Source organism: Nannobrachium achirus (genome assembly GCF_963921795.1).
Source record: "Nannobrachium achirus genome assembly, chromosome: 5".
Taxonomy (NCBI): Eukaryota; Metazoa; Chordata; class Actinopteri; order Myctophiformes; family Myctophidae; genus Nannobrachium; species Nannobrachium achirus.
The window spans coordinates 59,834,911-59,860,994 of NC_137814.1; the positions used below are offsets into that span (position 1 = coordinate 59,834,911).

The 26,084-nt window shown below is 42.3% G+C and overlaps 1 protein-coding gene across 1 annotated transcript; it reads left to right on the forward strand.

Annotated features, from left to right (window-relative positions):
- Nucleotides 1-10,921: 10,921 nt before the first annotated feature.
- Nucleotides 10,922-23,510, forward strand: LOC308285230 (tripartite motif-containing protein 16-like; the record flags this gene model as incomplete). The annotated part of the gene is made up of 2 exons (XM_080725949.1): nt 10,922-11,776; nt 21,717-23,510. 2 exons carry the CDS (start codon nt 10,922-10,924, stop codon nt 23,508-23,510), a joined length of 2,649 nt encoding a protein of 882 aa, XP_080582075.1.
- Nucleotides 23,511-26,084: the final 2,574 nt, after the last annotated feature.

The window sequence follows — 26,084 nt, forward strand, 5'->3', positions numbered from 1 at the left end:
TACAACTTTATATTATGTTCCCCTTTTTCAACAGTTTGTAATAAATGTTGACACTTATAGCCAATAAAGCTCCTCTGAATAGAATTGAATTGTGTGTGTGTGTGTGTGTGTGTGTGTGTGTGTGTGTGTGTGTGTGTGTGTGTGTGTGTGTGTGTGTAGTGGTGGGGGGGGGGGGGGGGGGGGGGCAGGGTGGGCGGGTACAATGAATGTATTTAAAGAGGCAGCAGTAGGTCTAGCACACACAACCAAAGAAGCTCTTGTGTCTTGTCTTCAGTGTCGGGTCTTGTACAGCCTTCAATCTCCTGCCTTCAAGAACCACAAGCTGGTCAAAGCCTCCAGAAAACTTCAGGACAACATCTGCTCTCATCAAGGAGAGGTGAAGAAGGTTTTCAGTCGTACCGATCAGCAGTAATGTTATCTGTGCTCTGAGGAAGAACACAAAGGTCACGATACGATCTCAGCTGGACTGAGAGACAGAAAAGGTTTGACATGGATAAACAGAACACCCAGCAGAGAATCCAGGAGAGAGAGAAAGACGTGAAGGTACTTCACCAGGAGGTGAAGTCCATCAATCTCTCTGCCAATAGAGCAGTGGAGGACAGTGACGCTGTCTTTACTAACCTGACGACTTCCATTCAGAGAAGAAGATCTGAGGTGAGAAAGCTGATCAGAGACCAGCAGAAACATGAAGTGAGTGGTGTTGAAGAACAGAGGCAGCGTGTGGAGCAGGAGGTCTCTGAACTGAGGAGGAGACATGCTGAGCTGGAGCACATCTCACACACAGAGGATCCCATCCATTTCCTAAACACTTACACCTCCCTCTCAAGGATCAGTGGACCTTCACACCCAGTCAGCAGCAACGTGCATCCTCAGAGATCCTTTGAAGACGTGACTGTGGCCGTGTCGAAGATCAGGGACAAACTGGAGGACGTTTTTAAAGAGGGAGAGACACACATCTCAGAGGCAGTGAATAGAGTGGATGCTTTACTGTCAACATCACTAGAAACCCAGACCAGAGCTGAGTTCTTACAAACAAACATATTAGAGAATATTTTTCAGATGAAAAATATGAAGAGGGCATTTATGGTGATCCTTTTCCTTATTACTTTGGCATGTCCTATTAAGAGCAGTGTTCAGCCCCAGACCAGAGACCAGTTCTTACAATATTCATGTGCCATGACACTGGATCCAACCCTAGCAGACCAAAAGGTGTCTTTGTCTGAAGGGAACAGAAAAGCAACATTGAAGAATCATGAAGCACAATCATCTGATCCAAATGATTATGAATCCTTCCAGGCTATGAGTGGAGAGGATCTGAGTGGACGCTGTTACTGGGAGGTGGAGTGGAGTGGATACACTGTTGGTATAGTACTCTACTATGTAGGTGATGACACTGAACCTGAAAATTGCTTTTTATTGTGTAGTCATGACACATGTGATTTCACTGAAGTAAGAAGGTTATATGACCCTGATACGGTTTACACGGGTCATGTCTCCTCCAGACTAGGCGTGTTCCTGGACCACGATGCAGGAACTCTGTCCTTCTACAGTATATTGTTTGAGTCCGGCAACATGACTCTCCTGCACAGTGTGGAGATGTCATTCAACCAGCAGTACGTATACACTGGTTTCACTTTTTTTATCGAGGGAGACACTGCCGAGCTGTGTGACCTCATGTGGGACAGTCTTTGGGTTTGTCTCTGGATACACATACCTTTTATTTTGCTTAGTTTTTTTGTTTACACGTGTTTTTCTGATAATATCTGCTGCCTACTGCTGTGTTTTTACTGCTATCTGGCAATCGAATTCGTATGAGTTAAAAAGAAAGATCTCCATGGAAATAAGCTATGGCTTACCTGCCTTTCCTTTTAGTTGACCGTGTACCAGTGAACTGCACTGTCTAACTTCTAATCAATCTCTCATGACGATAATAGAGTCATAATTTGATCGGTTGATTTGTTTTGCTTCAGAAATCAGTCAAGATCTGGATAAGAGAGTTGATGAATGTGTTGCATTTGGAAAAGCTGAGGTTTTCATGCAATAACAGGACTTGCATTTTAAATTGATATGTAAATTCCTTATTTCTGTGTATATATATGTAACCTTTTCATTATTAATGAAGTCTGCGATAGAAGATATACAATATACTGTATATGAAAGTTGTACTGTTTTTAATTAAATCAATAAATATCAGAAACCGGTAATGGTTGTATAAGCTTCACTCAAATCATTGTATTTTGTCTATAGAAGATATTGATTGATTGAATCAATACTTTATTAACAGTTTGCATTATGCATATATTTATTTTATTCTTCTCTGGTATTCATAATTTGTCCTGGGAAAATTGGGGTCCCCAGTTAAAATATGATTATTTTGGGGCTTAAGGTTGAGCACCACTGTACTACGTGATGACAGCATTGAGAAGAAAACAACACAGACGGCCTGGGTATCGCCACCCAGCTTAGACAGGGAGTGTGTGTGTGTGTGTGTGTGTGTGTGTGTGTGTGTATGTGTGTGTGTGTATGCATGTATTTTTTTTTACTGTATGATGTACTGATGTATTACCTTGCATATTGTAAGTAGCTCTGGATTAAAGAAGTATTTCACCCCCAACATTACCTTTCTTTCTATTGATTAGCCTACTCATGCCATGGAGACTTAAGTTTAATAATATGTTTTTGTATTTGTCGCATTCGTAAGACAAACATTTGATTATGAATGAATGAATGAATGAATTATTTTATTTGAGTGTCATGCCACCTCGTGGCCCATCCCTCATGGGATTATATGACACCTTTTCAAACAAGGTTACAATATTCTTAAGTACATTCTTTTTTTCTTTTTTCTATACATCCGTTACCAGTATATAGGCTACAATATAGATATAGATACCAGCGGGGGAAAAAAAATAAAAAATAAAGCAAAAAGAGAGCATATGGTACTTAACTGGTTGTACAGTGCTTTTTTTCTCAAGTCCCAAGCCTTTTCAAAGTAGTTTGCCAGTTTTGAATACATGTTTTTCAAATAGACAGTTAATAAGTTGTGAGTCACTGTTTTCAAACATATAAATATCGTCAATATTATTAAACAACTCTTCTCTGGGTCTCGAATAGAAGGGACAATACAGAACAAAATGATACTCATTTTCTATTTCATTAAGATCACACAATTGACAGATACGTTCTTCTTCATCTAACCCAGCATAACGACCTGTTTCAATATGGAGTGGCAGTATACCTCCTCTAATCTGAGCACAGAGTGACCTTTAAATAAAACATATTTTTCTGTATGATAATCATACTTGATTATAGTAAATTTACTCCCATTGATTCCGGATGGGGCTTACTAAATTAACGTGTGAAGTACTTTGACACTCTCATGCCCAGTGCCAGTGGTCATTGTCCACTGGAATTACTCCCATTGATTCCGGATGGGGCTTACTAAATTAACATGTGAAGTACTTTGACACTCTCATGCCCAGTGGTCATTGTCCACTGGAATCAATGGGGGTAGAACTTTAACACACAATGAAGAACCCAGGGTCTCAGGGTGTTTCGGGCCTTTAATCTTCATACACCCTCGCCCGGGCGACCAAGCTGGGGGTGATCACTCCCCGGCTTGTGTCCAAGTAGAACGCTACAGATCCCCCTATGGATCCAGAGCCACCGAGAGGCCTTTTCTGCGGCCTCAAGGATGTTCCTCAACTACAGTCCCCTAACTCCAAGGAGTTTGAGCACTCTCTGGAGTGAATGACCTGCGAAACCTCTGCACCCGATTTCGACAGGCTCACAGCGGGCTTTCCAGCCATTGCACCGGCACTCTGCGGTGAGCTCAGAGTATTTGGCCCTCTTACGCTCATTGGCCTCGATCCGGTCCTCCCATGGGACAGTCAGTTCCAGCAGAACCACTTGCTTTGTAGACTCTGATGTTAACACCATATCTGGGCGGAGTGGTACATTTAGTGTAATCATATTTGTGTCTTAGGTCTTAGGAATGTGACAAAAAAAAATTATTATTGAACTCAAGTCTCTCCCATTAAGAGCCTGCTAAATGCCTAAACAGTAAATTGCAATAAAGCCGGCGGCTTGTTGCGGCCCTTTCTCATGTAAAAAATTATATCACAGCACTGGGTCCTTAATATTGTATTTCCTAAATATATTCTTCTTCTTACAAAACATTCACCCAAAAGCTAATATTCTCATTGAAAAGAGAATGCAATGCTTTTTTCCTAAATAATTTAATGAATAACTAAAAGAAAAATTCCATAAATTGGAAAACCAATGTTTAAGAAGTAGTGAAAATAGTTGATCTACAAGCTCACGCTCACAGCGTGACGCTTCCTGACACGTTGTGAGCTTTTAAAAAGAAGAAAATAAATAACTGAATATTATTTCAATAAAACATGCCTAATTATTACTTCATAACGGCAACACACAAAATGGCAGCCTATAGGAGACAAATTATGAATACCAGAGGAGAACAAAATAACGTAAATATGCATATTGTAAATTGTCAATCAATCGATCTTCTCAATAGACCAAATACATTTATTTGAGTGAAAACGCTTATATAAACAACAGTTTGATATGTATTTATTTTTTTCATTAAAAACAGTAACTTTCATATACAGTATATAGTAGTATATCTCTTATTGAGGTCAAGGTTCATAATCAGAAAATATTCAGAAGGTTACATATATACATCATTAGGGAATATAATTTATAGAAATGTGTTCATTTATCGTGAAAACGCTCACATTGGCATGAGAGTCAAACCCAAATTGTGTTCTACATGAGGTCACACAGCTGTGAAGTGTCTCCCTCAAGAATAAAATTAAAACCAGCCACATTCTGGGTGAACTTGGTGTGAACTCTGTGCAGGAGAGTCATGGTGTCTTCAGACTCAAAGATATTGTAGAAGGACAGAGTGCCGACACTGTGGTCCAGGAAAACACCTACTCTAGAAGACAAAGGACCAGTGTAAACCACGGTAGGGACCATGTCTTTGTTTGTTGCAATACACGTTTCCCCACCTAATGTGTCATGTCTACAAGCCAAAGGCCAAGATTCTCCAATGTTTTTGTCTTTATAGTAAAATAGTAGTCCCAAAACAACACTGTACCCACTCCACTCCACCTCCCAGTAACAGCGTCCAGACAGACCATCTCCACTCAGAACCTTGGGTCTGAAGGTCCCTTCCGACGGCGACAGGTTTGGATCCAGTGTCATTGGACATGAATATTGCAGGAACTCAGCTCTGGTCTGGAGCTGATCACTGCTCTTATTAGGATGTGTCAAAGCAATGAATAAGAAAAGGATCACTACAAATGCCCTCTTAATTTTTTTTATCTGAAAAGTATCCTCTAGTTTGATTGTGGTCTTCGGTTCCAGTGATGTTGACAGTAAAACATCCACTCTATTCACTGTCTCTGAGATGTGTGTCTCTTCCTCTTTAAAAACATCCTCTAGTTTGTCCCTGATCTTCGACACGGCCACAGTCACATCTTCAAATGATCTCTGAGGATGCACATTGCTGCTGACTGGGTGTGAAGGTCCAATGATCCTTGAGAGGGAGGTGTAAGTGTTTAGGAAATGGACGTGATCCTCTGTGTGTGAGATGTGCTCCAGCTCAGCATGTCTCCTCCTCAGTTCAGAGACCTCCTGCTCCACACGCTGCCTCTGTTCTTCAACACGACTCACTTCATGTTTCTGCTGGTCTCTGATCAGCTTTCTCACCTCAGATCGTCTTCTCTCAACGGAAGTCGTCAGGTTAGTAAAGACAGCATCACTGTCCTTCACTGCTCTATCAGCAGAGTGATTGATGGACTTCACCTCCTGGTGAAGCACCTTCACGTCTTTCTCTCTCTCCTGGATTCTCTGCTGGCTGTTCTGTTTATTCATGTCAAACCTTTTCTGTCTCTCAGTCCTTTCTGCTGCTGCTGATGTCGTATCGTGAGTCTCGTGACCTTTGTGTTCTTCCTCGGAGCACAGATAACAGATACACTGCTGATCAGTACGACAGAAAACCTTCTTTCACCTCGCCGTGATGAGAGCAGATGTTGTCCTGAAGCTTGCTGGAGGCTTTGACCAGCTTGTGGTTCTTGAAGGCAGGAGATTGAAGCAGTAAGAGACCCGACACTGAAGACAAGACACAAGAACTTCTTTAGTTGTGTGTGTGCTATAGGCCAGGCCTACTGTTGCCTCTTTAAATACATTCCTTGTACCCACCCTGTCCCCCCCGCCTCCCCCACCCACACACACACACACACACACGCACACAATTCACCCTTTGTCAAGTCCCGCCCCTCTTCACACCTACTGGTTGCTGTGTCTTGGTGGGACATTCGGTGGGACACTCCATCCACTACAATTGAAATTCAGTTGCTTCGTATTGTTATTCTGTGTATTCAATTCTCATTTCAAACTTGGTTTCAGTGAAATGGAGCTGCTCAGTGGCAGCTAGTATTGTGACTCAGCATGTTTTTAAATGTTTTTATTTCTCCAAAAATTACGTTTTAGCAAATTCAACATAAAAAAAAGCGGAACCAGAGCGGGACAAGGCAGATAGAGCCTGCTGGTTGGTCAGTCGGGGCCCAACCAGAAGGCTGACAAAGGGTGAATTCAATTCAATTCATGGGAGCTTTATTGGCTTTAAGTGTCAAAATGTAATAAAAAACAGTTGAACAAGGGGAACATACAGTTGGAGGGGGTCCAGCATTGTGTAAACAGAGCTATGTCACATTGTGTCTTTATGTAGGCCTACATGTTATATACACAGGGTATAAAAGCTATTGTGGACCAAATAGCAGCAGTCATTTGCAGTTGCTTTGGGACAAAAAGCTGAATTTTTCCTCATAATGATTTTAACTAGTACAAAAAGAGCTGTAGATTTAAAATGTGTTTAGCTCTGTTTCTATGTGCAGTAGGACTAGAGGTCACTCAATGGTTAAGCCAAATTCCAATACCCCAAATCTCTGCTCATCTGCTCACCCCTCCACACAAGCACTAGCCTATTTTAGAAAACAAATAAATAAAAGAAATGCTGCTATTTGTTCCAAGGCGACTGCAAAAGATTGCTGTGATTTGTTTCAAAAAACGTTATACCTTGTATAACAATTAACAACACATTGTGAGGCGTTGTGAGCTTCTAAGGCTATTTTAGCAATAGAACCATGTTAAACAAAATGCAATGCCTCAACACTTAGTGCTCTTCGGGGTGGGGGTGGTCCCCAGTTAAAATATGATTATGTTGGAGGTCGCGGCCTGAAAAGGTTGAGAACCACCGGTCTACATGATGACAGCAGTGAAAACAAAACAACAAAGACGGCCTGGATGTCCCAGCTTAGACTGGACTCCTTATGGCCAGACCGTCCTCTCTCTCCTAAACCCTCTCCTCTCTCCTAAACCAGGCCCAGCGGGGTCCTGTGGTCTTTTACACCAGGGGTTCCCAAACTGTTTTGTCTCAGGGCACCCCTATACATTTTTTTTTCATCCGAGGCACCCCTAACATTATTATAATTTTCACTTTCAGCCCCTTATATTTATAGCATATCGTCGTTGTTGGGTGGAAACTTTATATTTACAAAACCATTCGTTTTGTATTTATCATCTATAAAATGTAGCCTACTAAACTAGTGAAAACAGCAGATCTTCAAGCACACACTTGTAGATCTGCTGTTTTCACTAGTTTTGTGCGATCTTGTATGATGCAGTGCAAAATATGTACACATTTGGGAACAAGGTTTCTGCCTGACAGTGACGATATTTTGGTGATTATGTTGCGAGGAAAACGTTGAGATAACAGACATTTTGGTTAGAACTGACTGAAAATAACTTTGTACTTATAAATTCCAAATATTGGTCTCGCGGCAACCCTGGACTGCCGTCTTGGCACCCCAGGGTGCCCCTGTTTTACACAATAACTTGATCAAAGCTGTTCTGGTCAATTAAGGTGCCGTTGCTCACACCTCAGCCAGACGCAGCATGGAACAATTACACTCCCACTACACACCCCCAGACCCCCCTCTATGCTGGATTTGGGACTTTGGTTTGAGACAGTGCTGAACTGTGGGACCTCAAGTAAATAGTACAAATTTGGGGTTTTCATATTCAGTGTTGGGCAATATTACTCAGGAGAGTAATATGTTGCTTATTATATATTACATATTACTTACTCCTTAAAGATTGATTTGGAGAACAGTGTTCCAAAGTGTGTCAAACTATTGACAATAACACATTATTGCAGAGCCTCACGCAAATGCTATTGACTGAACGCACGATAGACCGACACACAAACACTGTATGAATGAAACTCGCATGCAAATTACACCCACAATTAAACAGTGGGGAAGACAGATCAAGTTCATTTATCCATTTGAGTGTGCAAATGGAACCCTTACGTTACAGGTCCATTGAGTAAAAAGTACACAAAAAGGCCTATAGCTTACTGATTATTAGCCTCGTAAACCAGACTTCTCCTGCCTTCATTCAGATTCGAACAGAAGATGGGAGGAATCAGTTTACTAGGCTAACTGGGACCACCCAGAAAACTCATATTTGACTCGGTTCCACACATAAATATTGTGTCAAGTAGATCAGCCATGTTCACAATTGTTGCCTCTTTTTATATCATTTGACAATTAGGCCAATTAGTAAGGGGAACGTAAGAAAATCTGCAAAGTAAATCGTTACCAAGAAATGTCTTCACCAATGTGTTTCTAAAGGTGTGTGATAATATGTACTAAAAGGTTGAAATTCAACTCCCGGGGGAAGCCTCATAAAAAAAACTGATTTGTGTTTGTGTCCCATTCATTTACTATAGGCCTACAGGAAAAGAATACAACAAATAAATCTGCTTTAAGTAGCATGTGAGGGTTCAAACTAGGGGTTTTTCATGATGCTGAATCCATTGCAAGCATTTGTTTTGCATGAAAAACATTCTGTGGGCTACAAATGGCCCCCACAAAATGGTGAAAAGTGATGATTCATCACTAAACCATCGTTTTGTGGGTCCGATTCTAGCCCATGGAATGTTTTTCATGCAAAACAAATGCTTGCAATTGTTTCAGCATCATGAAAAACCCCTAGTTTGAACCCTCACATGCTACTTAAAGTATATTTATTTTTTGTATTCTTTTCCTGTATAGTAAATTAATGGGACAAACAAACACAAATCAGTTTTTTTATGAGGTTTCCCCCGGGAGTTGAATTTCAACCTTTTAGTACTTATTACACACCTTTAGAAACACATTGGTGAAGACATTTCTTGGTAACGATTTACTTCGCAGATTGGTCAAATATCTTATAAAAGCCCCTTACTATAATGACCAGTTTTTAGTGTGTTGATTGGGCTACTTTTGAAGCAGTAATGGTCTTGATGGAATGATGTTGACAATAAAACATCCACTCTATTCACTGCCTCTGAGATGTTTGTCTCTTTCTCTTTAAAAAAGCCCTCTAGTTTGTCCCTGATCTTCGACACGGCCACAGTCACATCTTCAAAGGATCTCTGAGGATGCACGTTGCTGCTGTCTGGGTATGAAGGTCCACTGATCCTTGAGAGGGAGGTGTAAGTGTTTAGGAAATGGATGGGATCCTCTGTGTGTGAGATGTGCTCCAGCTCAGCATGTCTCCTCCTCAGTTCAGAGACCTCCTGCTCCACACGCTGCCTCTGTTCTTCAACACGACTCACTTCATGTTAATTCCTGCTGGTCTCTGATCAGCTTTCTCACCTCAGATTTTCTTCTCTGAATGGAAGTCGTCAGGTTAGTAAAGTGTGCGTGCGTGCATGTGTGTGAGAGAGAGTCAAGTAGTTTACTGTTCTCTCTCTCCCATTCCCCCTCTGTCTGTCTGTCTGTCTGTCTGTCTGTCTGTCTGTCTGTCTGTCTCTCTCTCTCTCTCTCTCTCTCTTTCACACACACACACACACACACACACACACACACACACGCACACACACACACACACACACACACACACACACACACACGCGCACACACACACACACACAATAAAAGTGAATAAAACATATACATTATTATCATCTTCTCTTATCTTCTTCGTTGTATTACTATTTGATCTGTGACAGTTTTCAGACGAAGACTTAATTTCAACTTTATTCAGATGTCTAGGCTACTACTCTGATGGACTGTAATATGTTTACATCAGGTGTCAATAATGCAAGAATAGAAAACGTAATGCACACAGCACCGTCTTTCTTTATTTATCGACTTAAGCACTAGGACAATAGATACAATAGTTTCTGTAACTGTCACAGTTCAAATGGTAGTACACAGAAACATAACACATGCTGATTCAGAGAGAGAGAGAGAGAGAGAGAGAGAGAGAGAGAGACAGACAGACAGACAGACAGACAGACAGACAGACAGACAGACAGACAGACAGACAGAGAGACAGAGAGACAGAGAGACTGTTGCAATCCTGGCCACAATGTTTGGGCAAAAGAGAGAGAGAGAGAGAGAGAGAGAGAGAGAGAGAGAGAGAGAGAGAGAGAGAGAGAGAGAGAGAGAGAGAGAGAGAGAGAGAGATGTGAGGGTGAATGGTGAAGCAAAGAGAGCATTAACTATTTCCACACCTATATACCGGCTCATATTACAACGGGTGAACATTTACTAACTAGCCACTGCCTCTTTAAACACACTCCTCTCTTTCTTCTCCTATCCACACACACACACACACACACACACACACACACACACACACACACACACACACACACACACACACACACACACACACACGCACACACACACACACACATGCACGCAGGCACGCACACAGACACACATACACACAGAGAGAGAGAGAGAGTCGGGAAGGAACTCCCATGTCATGTGATATTTCAGGATATGAGACGACAATGAACTAGTGAACTCTGCGTGTTTTTAGACATTCAGATAAAATGGCGCAGCAGCAACAGCAAGAGGGTCAACTGGACCAGGAAAAGTTTAGCTGTTCTATCTGTCTGGATCTCCTGAAGGATCCAGTGAGCGTTCCCTGTGGACACAACTACTGCAGCAGCTGTATCGACAGACACTGGAATCAGCGTAATCAAAGGGGGAAATTCAACTGTCCACAGTGCAGACAGACGTTCATCCCAAGACCTGAACTAAAGAAAAATATAATGTTGGCTGACATGATGGATATACTGAGGAATACAGAAGTCCCAGTTGTTGTTCCTGATGACTGCTATGCTGGACCTGGAGACGTGGCCTGTGATTTCTGCACTGGGAGGAAACTGAAAGCTGTGAATACGTGTCTTCAGTGTCTGGTCTCTTACTGTGACGCTCACCTCCAGCCTCACTATCAGTCTCCCGCCTTTAAGAACCACAAACTGATAAAATCCTCCAGCAGGCTTCAGGAGAACATCTGCTCTCATCACGACGAGGTGAGGAAGATTTTCTGTCGTACTGATGAGCAGTGTATCTGTTATCTGTGCTCCATGGAAGAACACAAAGGTCACGATATGACCTCAGCCACAGTAGAAATGACTGAGAGACAGAAAGAGCTTGTTACGAGTCAGGAGAACATCCTGGAGAGAATCCAGGAGAGAGAGGAAGACGTGAAGGTGCTTCACCAGGAGTTAAAGTCCATCGATCACTGTGCTGACAGAGCAGTGGAGGACAGTGACACCGTCTTTACTGAGCTCACCACTTCCATTAAAGGAAGAAGATCTGCGATGAGAAAGCTGATCAGAGACCAGCAGAAACATGAAGTGAGTCGTGTTGAAGAACTGAGGAAGCATGTGGATCAGGAGGTCACTGGACTCAGGAGGGGACATGCTGAGCTTGGGCAGATCTCCCACACAGCGGATGACGTCCATTTTATAAACACTTCCACCTCCCTCTCAAGGAGCAGTGAATCTACACACCCAGTCAGCAGAAATGTCCATCCTCTGAGATACTTTGAAGATGTAACCGAGGCTGTGTCAAAGATGAGGGGCAAAGTAGAGGACGTTTTTAAAGAGGAAGGGACAAACATCCCAGAGATGGATGTTTTACTGCCAACACCAGAACCCAAGACCAGAGCTCAGTTCTCACCAAAAAACAAACTAGAAGACTTTCTTAAAATAAAACAAATAAAGAGGGTACTTGTAGTGACCCTTTTCTCTGTCTTTCTGTTGACACAGAATTTTAGTAGCAGTGTTCAGCCCCAGCAGACATCAGCTCGGTGTCTTGTTTCTGGTTGGCCTGAACCCATTAGAACTGAGTTCTTGCGATACGTTTGTAAAGTCACGCTGGATCCAAACACAGCACATACAAACCTGTCTCTGTCTAATGGGAACAGAAATGCAACAGTGGCTCTAAAGCCACAACCCCATCCTCATCATCCAGAGAGATTCACCGACTGGCAACAGGTTCTGAGCAGGGAGGCTCTGAATGATACGACTGGACGCTGTTACTGGGAGGTGGAGTGGAGTGGCAGTTTTTTTGGTATAGCAGTCTCGTATAAAGACATCCCCAGGAGGAAATCCCCAGGAAGAAATGTAGTTTGGAGTAGATTTGGATCTAATGACAAATCTTGGTCTTTAGCTTGTAATGTAACTGACTGTTACTTCCAGTACAACAGTAAAGTTGAAGAGGTTTACTCAGGTCAAAACAAGCTGTCCTCTATTGTAGGAGTGTACCTGGATCACAGTGCAGGTACTCTGTCCTTCTACAACGTCTCAGGGCAGAGGCAGACCATGACTCTCCTCCACAGACTCCACACCACATTCACACAGCCCCTCTATGCTGGCTTTAATTTCTTTTCTGAAGATGAAACTGCTGAGTTGCGTGACATTGTGAAGATCGGATTTTAGTCATAAAGGTAGCTCTTAACCGCATCAACGTCGGCGGCGGATGGCGGCGGAAAGCGGTTGCTGCCGACAGGGTGCAAACGTCAGCTTTTCAGCAAGAGACGCTTGCCGTCGATAAAGCCGCAGGGACCTGCTGATGAAGAACTGGACGTCTTTTTCTAGGAGACGCTGAATTGAGGGTGTTGTAGAATGGACCTTTAGTTTGCTACTGCTGCAAAACCAAGCCTAAACAAGCCAGAGACATTTTCCCTGTTGCACATTTTAACTTAATACCATATTATCAATCTCAACTCTCAGTTCATATACCAATCGATCAGCTCCAAAGCAAAGCTAGCGCTAAATGCTTTTGTTTGTTTGCTAATGGGGCTGAAAGTGTGTTGCCACATTTGACAGATTTTGTGAGTTAAACAAAGTGGTTTATGAAAGCAAAGTGGTTTATGAAAATAAGCCCAAAAGAAGCGACTATTCTTTACCACTTTACATCAGCTTTTTATTTTAATAATCTTGAAAGCAAGACACAAATAAGCCACTAAACTAAGGAAAATAAACATTAACTCATTCCCTGCCAGGCCCGATAGTCCCGAGATTATTCCAATGTCTTTCCCCGCCAGGCCCGATAGTCCCGAGAATTAAAAAAAAAAAAAAAAAAAAAAAGATTTTTTTTCAAAAAAAAAAATTTTTTCAAAAAAGGTTTTGGACCCCAAAAAATGGAGTAGGCATGATAGCAATCGCGAAATTGCATGTTTAACCCCCATAGCAACCCCATCTTTCAAGCATGGCAGCCATTTTGGCAGCCATCTTTGTTAAACATAGTGGCTGTTATCTCATGAATGCCTGAACGGATTTCCATTCGGATTTTTTTGTTTGAAAGCTGTGAGCAATGTGGACACACGTGGTGCATTATCTAGGCATGGGTGTGCATGATCCGTGCACACCCAATTACATGGAAGTCTATGGAGACGAATGGCAGGTGGGAGTACGGAGGTATGTTAAAATGGCGGTCAATGTGTTAACAAAAGCAACCTGCAACTATGAATATTTACAATCGAAAAGAAAAGAAATGGTTCTGATGGAAATAACTCAACCAAATTATTTGTTTGGCCTCAGAAACAAACTGATGTTTTTCCTAATCTTTGTCACTCAAATCATTTTTATTTCATTTGTCTATACACGTTAATCTGCTGTTTTACTTTTAGATCATTTGTTAATTATCTGTTTCACTATTTTGTTATCCTCTAGTATTCATAAAATGTATGCATTTTGTTTGTTTTGTATTCCATATAACATTCAATGATTTTTTCATTTCATATTTAATTAATCTATGGACATATTTCGACGTGTGTGTATGACTGCATATGTGTGTATTGTGTTTGCATTATTGTTTTATGAGTATGCATGCATACAAGCTCACGCGTTGTAAGCTTATAGATCAGCCATTTTTGGTGAACCTTTCCCCCAGAATAGCGATGCTGGGGTTCAAGTGGTTAGTGTGAAGTTATTTTCAGTCAGCTCTGATAGAAATGGATAATCCTCTGTGACATGGCCTACCATATCTCAGGTGGAAAGATAGCTTAATAGTATGTAAGATTCTAAAAATGTACAGTGTGATTCAAGGGTGCCATGGATGTGAAAAAAGTCATTTACAGGGGTGACGTGAAAACCACTGCTGTACTTTTCCTATGTGAACTTCTATAATCTTTTAAAGCAGGGGTTTTCAAAGTGGGTGATGGGGGGCACCCTGGGGTGCCGCGACGGCAGTCCAGGGGTGCAGCGAGATAATTTGATAATATTTGGAATTTATTTGGACACTTGAATTTTTTTAGTAGTCTATCATTTTAAACTTGAAGTACAAAGTTATTTTCTGTCAGTTCTAACCAAAATGGCTGTTATATCAACGTTTTCCTCGCAACATAATCACTAAAATATCATCACTGTCGGGCAGAAACCTTGTATCTCCAAGTTTCAAATGTGTACGTCTTTTGGTAAAGCAAAGCCCTGCTTCATCATACAAGACTGTCGCACAAAACTAGTGAAAACAGCCGATTTACAAGCACACAACGCCTCGCGATGCGAGGCGTTGTGTGCTTGTAGATCTGCTGTTTTCACTAGTTTAGTCCATTTTATAGATGATAAATACAAAACGAACGGTTTTGGATATACAAGGTTTCCACCCGACAATGACAACATGCTATAAATATAAGGTGCTGGGAATGAAAATTGTAGTGGTGCCTCGGATTAAAACAATATTTATGGGGTGCCCTGAGACAAAAAAAATTGGGAACCCCTGTTTTAAAGCACTGCATGGCCTAGCCCCCAGCTACATTGTAGATATGCTGGAGGACCCCGGAACCAGGGCGCAGCCTCAGATCCTCAAACAAGGCTCTGCTGAAAGTCCCCGCAACTCAACTTGTCACCATGGGTGACCGTGCTTTCTCGGCCCGGGCACCCAGGCTCTGGAATGCCCTGCCTGAAGCCTCTATCAGAGTCGGTACCGCGGTGGTAAGCTATCCACCGCGGTGTAGTGCGGTGTAGTCTTTTTGAGCGTTAATGTTGTAGTTTTATGAATCAAAAAGACTACACCGCACTACACCGCGGTGGATAGCTGGTACCGACTCTGATAGAGGCTTGAGGCTCTACGATTAGCTAGCTCACGGTATTCTTTTAAGTCACAACTGAAAACTGAAAACCTGCCTGTACACCAAGGCTTTTAATTAGCCTTTTATGTATTATTGTGTATTATTTTCTTTTTATCATTATGCTTACCTTACCTGTTTATTGTTGTTTTATTTCATTTCATTTCATTGCACTGCATTTTATTCTTGCCATTGGAAAGCACTGTGTAACCTTGTTTTGAAAAGTGCTTCATAAATAAAGTTTATTATTATTACCCCATTATTATAAAGTATTCAATCAATCAAAGTCCATTCCTCTTCAAATGCCCTGTTTTCACTGTGAACTTACTGTTTTCTCCTTGATAACTAGCAGGTTAATGTTGCCAACTCAAGCAGGCTGCTATAAAAGTAGCCTAAGCCTACGTGAAATTATTACTATTAGAAGGAGCTTAGCTCAGCTACATTCATCAGCTTACAGTCCACGAAAAAAACAACTTGTTTACTTACAGTTGCCACATAGGGCAAGTGTATACAGCTTGTTTATGTTTATTCATCAAATGTACCTATAGTTAGGTCTAAATCAGAAATTAGCCTACAAAAACAAAGATGTTCCTACATATACTGTACATGTGCTGTAAGCCCCTCCCATACACTAAAATGTGTTAGTCTGTCATTTTTCAGAGTATGTTTTTTTTAACTGTCACTTTTCAAAATTAGACTTTGGAATACCAGTATATTTTCTGGCCCGCCATGTAATGCCGTAAGCGTAAGTCCCCCTAAAAGAATTGACCTGAGGCCCAACATATGTACTTGCCCCTTTGACCACTGGTCTATTAGCAATGCTTGCTAACCGAGTATAGAGCTATTTAACATTGTGTCAAGAAAACAAAGTGACAAAATCTGTATTTTATTTCCTAACATTGTATAAGTCAGCGAGAAAGTTGTTTTGTTTGATGCAATGGCGCCCCCCAATGGGAAATACTAGATAGTCAAACTCACACCCTTGGCTTGTGCACCCAGCAAGAACTTTCAGTTCAATTCAATTCAATTCAATTCAATTCAATTCAATTCAATTCAATTCAATTCAATTAATTTCAATTCAATTCAATTCAGTTCAGTTCAGTTCAGTTCAATTCAATTCAATTCAATTCAATTCAATTCTATATATTTGAATATTTGTACCAGTGTCTCATGGCAAAATGACACTTCCTCCTTAAACAGGCTCCTCTTATCCACACACACACACTCGCGCGCGCGCACGCACGCAGGCACGCACGCACACACACACACACACACACACACACACACACACACACACACACACACACACACACACACACACACACACACACACACACACACACACACACACACACACGCAGGATGAACTCTGATCTCTGAAGGTTGAGGAAATTAAGCCACACATGACTGCACTCAATCTGTCAGACAGTTCGTCTGAAATAACAAAGAGGATGGAACTTTCACCCACTGTTTTAACCGGTAAAATCTCACTCTTTCCAATGACCATCATTTCGACCGGAAGGTTAGCGACTCACCCCTCAGAGGTTAGAGTTAGGGTAAGGGTTAGCTCTGGTCCATAGCGTTAGTGGAGTTCTCCCTAACGCTATGTTCCTCTACCGCCATAATCCTTGGCAAAACCGGAAAACACAGCAGTCTGGTTCGAAAATAACAAAAACTGTTTTGCCCCTCACCAAACCAAAGGTATCAGTGGACAGATGAAAGCTTACTCTACTTAGTGGACGCAGTCTGGGCCCCCCACCTCACAATTTAAAAAAAAATCTAGGGCAAAATGAAAAATATTCCACCGGATGGAGACTCTGTTTTTTCTAGTTTTTCACTATTTGTCGTCGCCATCACGGCACCAACTCACTACTGCCGCGCAGGTCAGAGGACCGAAATGCACCGCATTAACAGAGCATTAGTCTCGTTGGATGTTATTCAACTCTGCAACGTTGGAAGCGCTGTTTCGTAACAGCCAGGAAGAGTGTCTCCGCCAGGCGGATTATTTTTCATATCGCCCTAGAAATGTATTTTAATCGTGTGGTGGGGGGCCCAGACTGCGTCCACTAAGTAGAGTAAGCTTTCAACTGTCCACTGATACCTTTGGTTTGGTGAGGGGCAAAACAGTTTTTTGTTATTTACGGACCAGACGGCGGTGTTTTCCGGTTTTGCCAAGGATTACGGAGGTAGAGGAACATATAGAGAACTCCACTTACGCTATGGACCAGAGCTAGTAAGGGTTAGAGTTGGGTGTCGAAAAAATGACATGTAGTAACAGGAAGCGATCCCATTTTCACCCAGCAGCAACAAACGAAGTGGAGATGAGACGTTGTAAAAAGGTATAACAAAAGTATTTATTAAATACCTAGGACATTAACTAAAAAGGGGATCAACAAACTTAATGATAAAGGAACCAATGGAGTGTGGAGTCAGTGGTGTTAGATGTGGATATGTGAGACATTGTGTAATGCAATGCATTACATGGAAAGTAAAGTCAGACAGAACTAAGGATGACATAACAGAGGCATGGTGGAGAGAAGAACAATAGCCGGTGGCAACACGTTTGCTTCCCCTGGATCCCAGATCTCTAATGCATCGAGGGGAGGCCTTTTATAGCCTCCTGGAGGCACCGGGCCCAGGTGCTCTCCATAGGCCATCAGCAGGGAGAGAGTTAGGCAAAGCAAAGCAACACCCCTAACCCAGGCTACTATAGCTAGTGTGTGGGGCATCACATATAGCAATGATTAGTTAGGCCCAAATCAGAAATTTGCCTACAAAAACAAATATTTTGATACATACTGTACATGTACTGTAAGCCCCTCCCATACACTAAAATGTGTAAACGGCCTGAATGGGTTAATAAAAACAAATGTTTTTATTAAAAGCATTGCTATATGTGATGGGTGCCTTGGCATTGGTCAGAAAGCTCATTAGTCAGAAAGCTCATTAGTCAGAATCTGGTGATGTTAACCTGGTGAAAAATACTATGCCTAAACCTAAACCTAACCCTAACCTCAGTAAAACTATGCCTAAACCTAACCCTAAAACCTAACCCTAACTAAATTCCGACAAATGAGCTTTCTGACTTATGGGCAGTCCCCCAACAAAAGTACTAAAATGTACAAAAAAAAAAAAACATTAAATATCACTTACCATACTTTTAATTTGCTTATCTACCAGTCTCAGAATTGGATTTAGAAAAGTTAACCTGGTTGTATTCTCCACTCCCAGTCTGCACCTGCAGGTTGTGTGTGTGTGTGTGTGTGTGTGTGTGTGTGTGTGTGTGTGTGTGTGTGTGTGTGTGTGTGTGTGTGTGTGTGTGTGTGTGTGTGTGTGTGTGTGTGTGTCATGATGTGTCATGAATGATGTAGATTTTCAGTTTTACACACGCTTATAATGTTAATATTTTGGTCACTGAATGTCTCCAGGTTTGTCTTCAGAATATGTATGACACTGATTTCCGACATCACTATGGTACATTATGACTTATAAGTCCACTTCTCAAATGTTTTATTTGCATAGCCTAGCACACTAGACTCTAACTATAAGGCAGCAGTGTGATAGTCTGGCCATGCAAGGCTATTATTTGCATGGACACATATTACTCTGAGTGTGTACGGTCCATTTGGTTCCATTTGTACACTCTCAGAGTTACAGACTTGTTATGGTCATTCAAGGCCATCTCTTTAGGTGTTTCTGGTCATATTATTGTCCTCTCATTTTGTATGTCTGTGGGAAAAACATTTATTTTGTAAAAAATGTCCACCACACCACAAGCCAACATGACCCCTGCCCTCGTACACACATGTGAATCAGAATCACTCATTGATAGGTATTTTGTTGTGGTTAATATCATCCTTTTATCAATTCATATTGATTGTTGTCTCCACCAGCCGAAGGCATGAGGGAGAGTATGTTTTCCCCTCCGTCCGTACGTCCGTCCGTCCGTGCGTGCGTCCTCGCAGTTTGTTACCACCTAATCTCAATCGCCGTTGGCCCGGTCGCTGCCACACACACTCCCTGGATGCCAAATCAGAACCTCTGACCAACATTTTTCAAATGGGCCTGTTCTAGCGCCACCATGAGGCCGATGTTCGCAAAACACATTTCTGTACACTACTCTTAAAGAATTTGCCACACATATTCCCACTATGTCAAGGAACAAATGCTACCCTTTTCGCATTGGCCTGTTAGAGCGCCACCAGCAGGTAGACTTTAGCAAAACACATTTTTGGAACACAATGCCTCAAATCATGCATGCAGCGTCCAATTGCCATGAAAGGTCTAAGGTGAAGAACATATGCCACCCTTTTTACATTGGTGTATTATACAGTAGCACCACCAGGACGCCTGGCCTGGTGGAGACCTGTGCTCGGAAGAGCACTGCTTCTAGTTAGATATGAATTATGATACATAATTATATGATCCATTTATTAGGTTATATTATGTGGACTAATGTCTGAACTTACAGTATAGGAGACCATGTTTTGTTGTACTGTAAGTTCAGGCTAGTGGACAGGTTATGGTGACTGTGGTTACCCTGACTACGAGATCATGTTTTAGTTATACTGTATCTCTGTCTTCTTGTTATGATATGGGGACCAATCAATGAGCCCCACGATCTTACTGTCATATACTGGGAAGAGAGAATTAGCAATGCTGCCACTAGTCAATCAATCAACTTTATTGTCACAACACAATTACAAGTAAAGGTGAGGTGAAATGCTTGTTTATGCAGGCTTCCACATTTGCAGATCAGAGCAAGAAAAAATAAAGGAAAGGAATAAGAAAGAAAAAAGCCTAATAAGAAAAATCAGTATGTTGTAAAAGAGGACCTAAAATAAAGTGCAATCAGTATTAGTGTAAAATCAGTGTCATGTTAAAAACAAAACAGTTAAGCACTAGCAGTCAACTTGGTTTGTTCTTCAGCAGCCTTATGGTTGCTACATAAAAACTCTGCCACAGTCTTTTGTTGTGGCTCATGATACTCTGGTATCTCTTGCCGGGTCGAGGGCGTGGCAGTGGGTGGGGATGGTATGCTCACTGTTTGTCTCCTTGTCTGACTCTCTTCAAATACAGCAGTTTATTGATAGTCCTTTGGCTTGTCTCTGTTTTATTTTGGTTATGGATTTATCCATATCCATATTTATTTCACTTAATAATGTATCTATCACTCATCATCTACAGTCATCTACAGTAGGTAAGCATATTGATATCTGTGATCAACTACTATACTTATCAGAGATACTGACCTCTGTGTGCACACTGCACAGCGATACCAGATGTATGTTCTATTCCATCTATTCTTGTCCTTTTCCCATATCTTCTGGGTCATGTCATGTATCAACTGTCCAATACTGTATATTCCCATTTTTATTACGCAATTTGACTTTAACCATTAATTTATGCTTTAAATATAAACAAATTGCAGATATACGGGCACTAGGTGCCACGCTGCGAGCTTGTAAATCATGTATCAGGGTCCCCCCAGAAGACAATATTTGAGTTACAAATATTTGCTTTTAAAAAGATATATTCAAAGATTTACAACAACAAAAAATCACTGGTTTTCAAAAATAGCTGATCTACAAGCTCGCAGCCTGGCACTCGGTGCCACGCTGTGAGCTTGTATACAGTATCTGCTATTTTTTAATAGTTGAAGCATAAACACCCCCCTTAGTTATAAAACATAACCCCAACCCCCCCACCCCCCCCCCCCCCCCCCACATGGTTGATCAGACGAAATCACAACACTACGCACATCCAAAACATCAAAGACAAAACACTTTAGCAAATTTCCTTTTACCAGTTTTATATACAGTATGTCCTCCATTCCATTTCTCTTTGACAACTGTGAGGTATAGCCTAATTCCCTCATGGAGAGAGAGAGAGAGAGAGAGAGAGAGAGAGAGAGAGAGAGAGAGAGAGAGAGAGAGAGAGGCAGGCAGACAGACAGACAGAAGCAGACAGACAGACAGACAGACAGATGTTAAAGAGATCCATTGTGTTTTTGTCTTTAAATGTTCATCAGAGTTCAACATGAGTGGACAACTAGTGACTATACACCCACGTTTCTGCCATCCCTAGGCAACTGCCTAGTTTGCCTATGTACACACGCACGCACACACACACACACACACACACACACACACGCACGCATGCACGCACGCACGCACACAGGCACACCGGTAAACACACAATCAGGAGGAACCTCCCATGAGATTTCTGAGGAAGTTAAACCTAACTGCACTCAGTCTGTTTGTCAGACTGTCAGCTGTAAAATGGCGCAGCAGCAGCAGCAAGCAGTTCAACTGGACGAGGAACGGTTTTGTTGTTCTATGTGTCTGGATCTACTGAAGGATCCAGTGAGCATTCCCTGTGGACACAACTACTGCAGCCGGTGTATCAAGGGGTACTGGGATCAGGATGATCAAAGAGGGAGATTCAGCTGTCCACAGTGCAGAGAGACGTTCAACCCAAGACCTGTTCTGAAGAAAAACATCATGTTGTCTGAGGTGGTGGAGAGCTTGAAGAACACTCCTGATCACTGCTATGCTGGACCTGGAGACGTGGCCTGTGATTTCTGCACTGGGAGGAAACTGAAAGCTGTGAAGACCTGTCTTCAGTGTCTGGTCTCTTACTGCGACGCTCACCTCCAGCCTCACTATCAGTCTCCTGCCTTTAAGAACCACAAACTGATAAAATCCTCCAGCAAGCTTCAGGAGAACATCTGCTCTCATCACGACGAGGTGAAGAAGGTTTTCTGTCGTACTGATCAGCAGTGTATCTGTTATCTGTGCTCCATGGAAGAACACAAAGGTCATGATATGATCTCAGCCGCAGCAGAAATGACTGAGAGACAGAAAGAGCTTGATACGAGTCAGGAGAACATCCTGGAGAGAATCCATGAGAGAGAGGAAGACATGAAGGTGCTTCACCAGGAGGTGAAGTCCATCAATCAATCTGCCGATAGAGCAGCAGACGTCAGTGACACCGTGTTCACTGATCTGATTACTTCGATTCAGAGAAGACGATCTGAGGTGAAGGAGAAGATCAGAGACCAGCAGAAACATGAAGTGAGTCGTGTTGAAGAACAGAGGCAGTGTGTGGAGCAGGAGGTATCTGAAGTGAGGAGGAGACATGCTGAGCTGGAGCACATCTCACACACAGAGGATCCCATCCATTTCCTAAACACTTACACCTCCCTCTCAAGGACCAGTGGACCTTCACACCCAGTCAGCAGCAACGTCCGTCCTCTGAGATACTTTGAAGATGTGACTGTGGCCGTGTCAAAGATCAGGGACAGAGTGGAGGACATTCTTAAAGAAGAAGGGACAAACAAAGAAGAGGACATCTTTAAAATGAAAAATATAAAGAAGGTATTCGTAGTGTTCCTTGTATTTGTAATTATGTTATATCCTCTTTGGAGCATTGTCCAAACCCAGGGGATTCAGGGTTGTCTTCAGGGAAACCTCAACTCAAATCATGGTTGGCTTCCCAACAGCAGATCTGAGTTCTTACAATATTCACGTCCAATCACACTGGATCCAAACACTGCACATCCACACCTGAGTCTGTCCAACGGGAACAGAAAAGTAAAAAAGGCGTACACACCACAACCATATCCTCGTCACCCGGAGAGATTCACTGACCAGCATCAGGTTATGAGCAGAGAGGGTCTGAGTGGACGCCGTTACTGGGAGGTGGAGTGGAGTGGACACGTTGTTGATATAGCAGAGACATATAAGGATATCAGCAGGACAGGATCCATTGATGAAAGTAGATTTGGATACAATGACAAATCTTGGTCTTTACGGTGTTGGACAGGAGGTTATATTTTCAGACACAGTGGAGTTGTAACTAAAATCCCAGGCCGCGTGTCCTCCGGCTCCAGGATAGGAGTGTACCTGGATCACAGTGCAGGTACTCTGTCCTTTTACAGTGTCTCCGACACCATGACTCTCCTCCACAAAGTCCACACCACCTTCACCCAGCCCCTCCATGCTGGGTTTGGAGTTGGCTTATATGATTTTAGCACTGTTGAGTTGCGTGATAAATAAATAGGGACTCAAACCCCCTAAAACCCCTGAAATGCATAGAAAACTAGAAATACTGTTCCTACGAAACAGTGTGGGCTCGCATGTGACACCATGGCTGCGTCCGAAATCCACCCTATTCTCTAATGTAGTGTACTAAAATGGGGCTCCGCCATTTTGAACTAGTGTCTGAATGTATAGTGAGCATTTTTGTACCCTAATATAGTGTACTGAAGTATCCCACAATGCATTTGGATTTGTTTGTGTGCATTCGATGGTCACTATTCAAGCCCTACCGCCCCACAATGCACTGCGCGACGGCCGCTGTCTCGCGCTTTGACCACGCACATGCAGTGTACACGCGCACATGCACACTGCAGGCACGTCTCTGGGCAGGCAGCTAGCCGTAGCCACCTGTTGCTGAGCAAAAGCAACAGAGCCGCTCGTAGCAGAACCACAGGCTAAAGGAAACAACTCGTACAAATGTCCACAGCCTTGTCAACAGAGAACAAATGATGAAAAAAACTCTAAAGTTGTTTATGAAGAGAATATACGAGAATAGACGCTGGAGGCTTTTGTTTTCCGATCTCTCTTTGCTTCCCAATCTTCCACAGCTGATAATAATAATCATGATAAATAATGGTATTTCAATTAGCAATAATAACCTATTTTATCACAAACATGGGAGTCTGCATGTGAGACAAATGAATGTGGCACAAACATTATTCATTCATTCACCAATGAATGAATACAATTTAAAAACTATATATATATATTTTTTATAACTTTTTTTTATTGAATTGTGATAAATAAAAACAATTATATAGGCCTATTTCTCATAATAACACCGCAACATGTTGGTATGTTATTTACAATCCACAAGCATTGGGGGGTTGATGTACAAGCTCACAACGGATCGCTTCGCCCCCTGTTGAGAACTTGTAGCGCCGAAATGGTACCGTCAGCGGCTATTATTTATTGCGCCAAGGCTCTGAGCGTTTTAACTGTGCGACAGCGATGACGCAACCAGATGGCGACGGAGTAGTGTCCGAAATGCGCTGATTTGTTCACTACTGTAGTACACTACATCTGGATCCCTCATTTAGGGTTAGGGAGTAGGGAACGTGTTCCGCATTTCGGACAGAGCCCATGTATGGGCTCAAAGATCTACCCTTTGGCTGCACCTCATTGGCTAAGGCCCCTGCCTTTGTACTGTCGATAAAAGTTTTGAGGAGAACTTGACTGATAATGAAGAAATAATTAAGATAACATACGTGTGCTCGCTTTCAGCGAGCCCACAACTATGCATGTTGGCACAGTTAGTTAGTTATAACACACGAAAGCCTCACCCCAGCCTGTAAACACCTACACACGTTCTGTTCATACCAGAATGCCGGCTTGGAAGACTGTGTGAATGGACATTAGTATTGCATGTTGTTCATGATTTTCTGTTCTTTTTTGGTACCTATCAATGGGTTTTAATAGTGTTTCTGTATTTCTTAATGTAAATTGTGCTCAAGTATGATTGGTCGGCACCTGACTCTCTTGCAGGAGGCCTACTGTAGCCTAGTAAGGCCTACTGGGGATCCTCTTGATAGAGTGGGGAAAGGTACCAATTAAGTGCCTTAGAGCAGGAGGGGTGTTTGTTTAATGTTCAAGAGCTCTGTTACGTAAGTTTATCTTATCTTGATGTGGCGCCTGAAATCTTTGTGAAATGTGGTTGTTTAGTAAAACCGTAAATGATTGTGTTAGTCAACTCATGGGCCGTGGTTATAGCCTTATGAGTTAAATTATATTATATTAAAGTACATTTAATTAGTGTGGTTGCCCAGCAGGGCAACCAGACTATAGTCCTGGGGAAACGTTATCATTATTATTCTCTGTTTCTAGAGTAAGTGTAGTGATGCGCGGAAGCAGGGATTGAACCCGGGACTCCCGCTCGCCAGTCAAACGCACAACCAGTCGTGCTAATAGGGCTGAGCCCGATTAGCAGGTTTGTTGTCGCTGGTTCATGGCTGGTACTAACTGTGGGGGCTACAATCACCCCCCTGATCTTTGGAGCGCACCCTCACGCTTCACATTTCACGTCGCGGACCTCCGCACACGACGTGGACTTGTCCCTCACGCGAGGATATCACGCTCCTCATCCTGCCGACAACGCCAGATTGTAGTGATGCGCGGAAGCGGGGATTGAACACACTAAAAGCAGGCTCTGGTCCCAAAAATAAAAGTCTGGGTTTCCGAGGCTACACATAGGTCAAATCAGCCCAGTAATGCATTACAATGCACAAGATGCAGCACTTACTGGTAAACAAACATAGCCCCCAAAATAATGGAAATTCACTTCCCAAAACTCAAATATGATTTGAACCACAGGGCAACCACACTTGCAATTTCACAAATTGCACATTTTCGAGTTTGTCTGAATTGTTGGTATGGTCTTGGCTTGGGCAATGTGCAGGCAACACCCAGAGAAAGCTGCCAGGGGAGAGAGAAAGTGTACCAACTCATCAGAGAGAGTTTGATAACATGACCAATGATTTAAAAAAAGAAAAGAAAAACTCTGTTGGGTGAAGTACAACAATGTTCAAACACAGC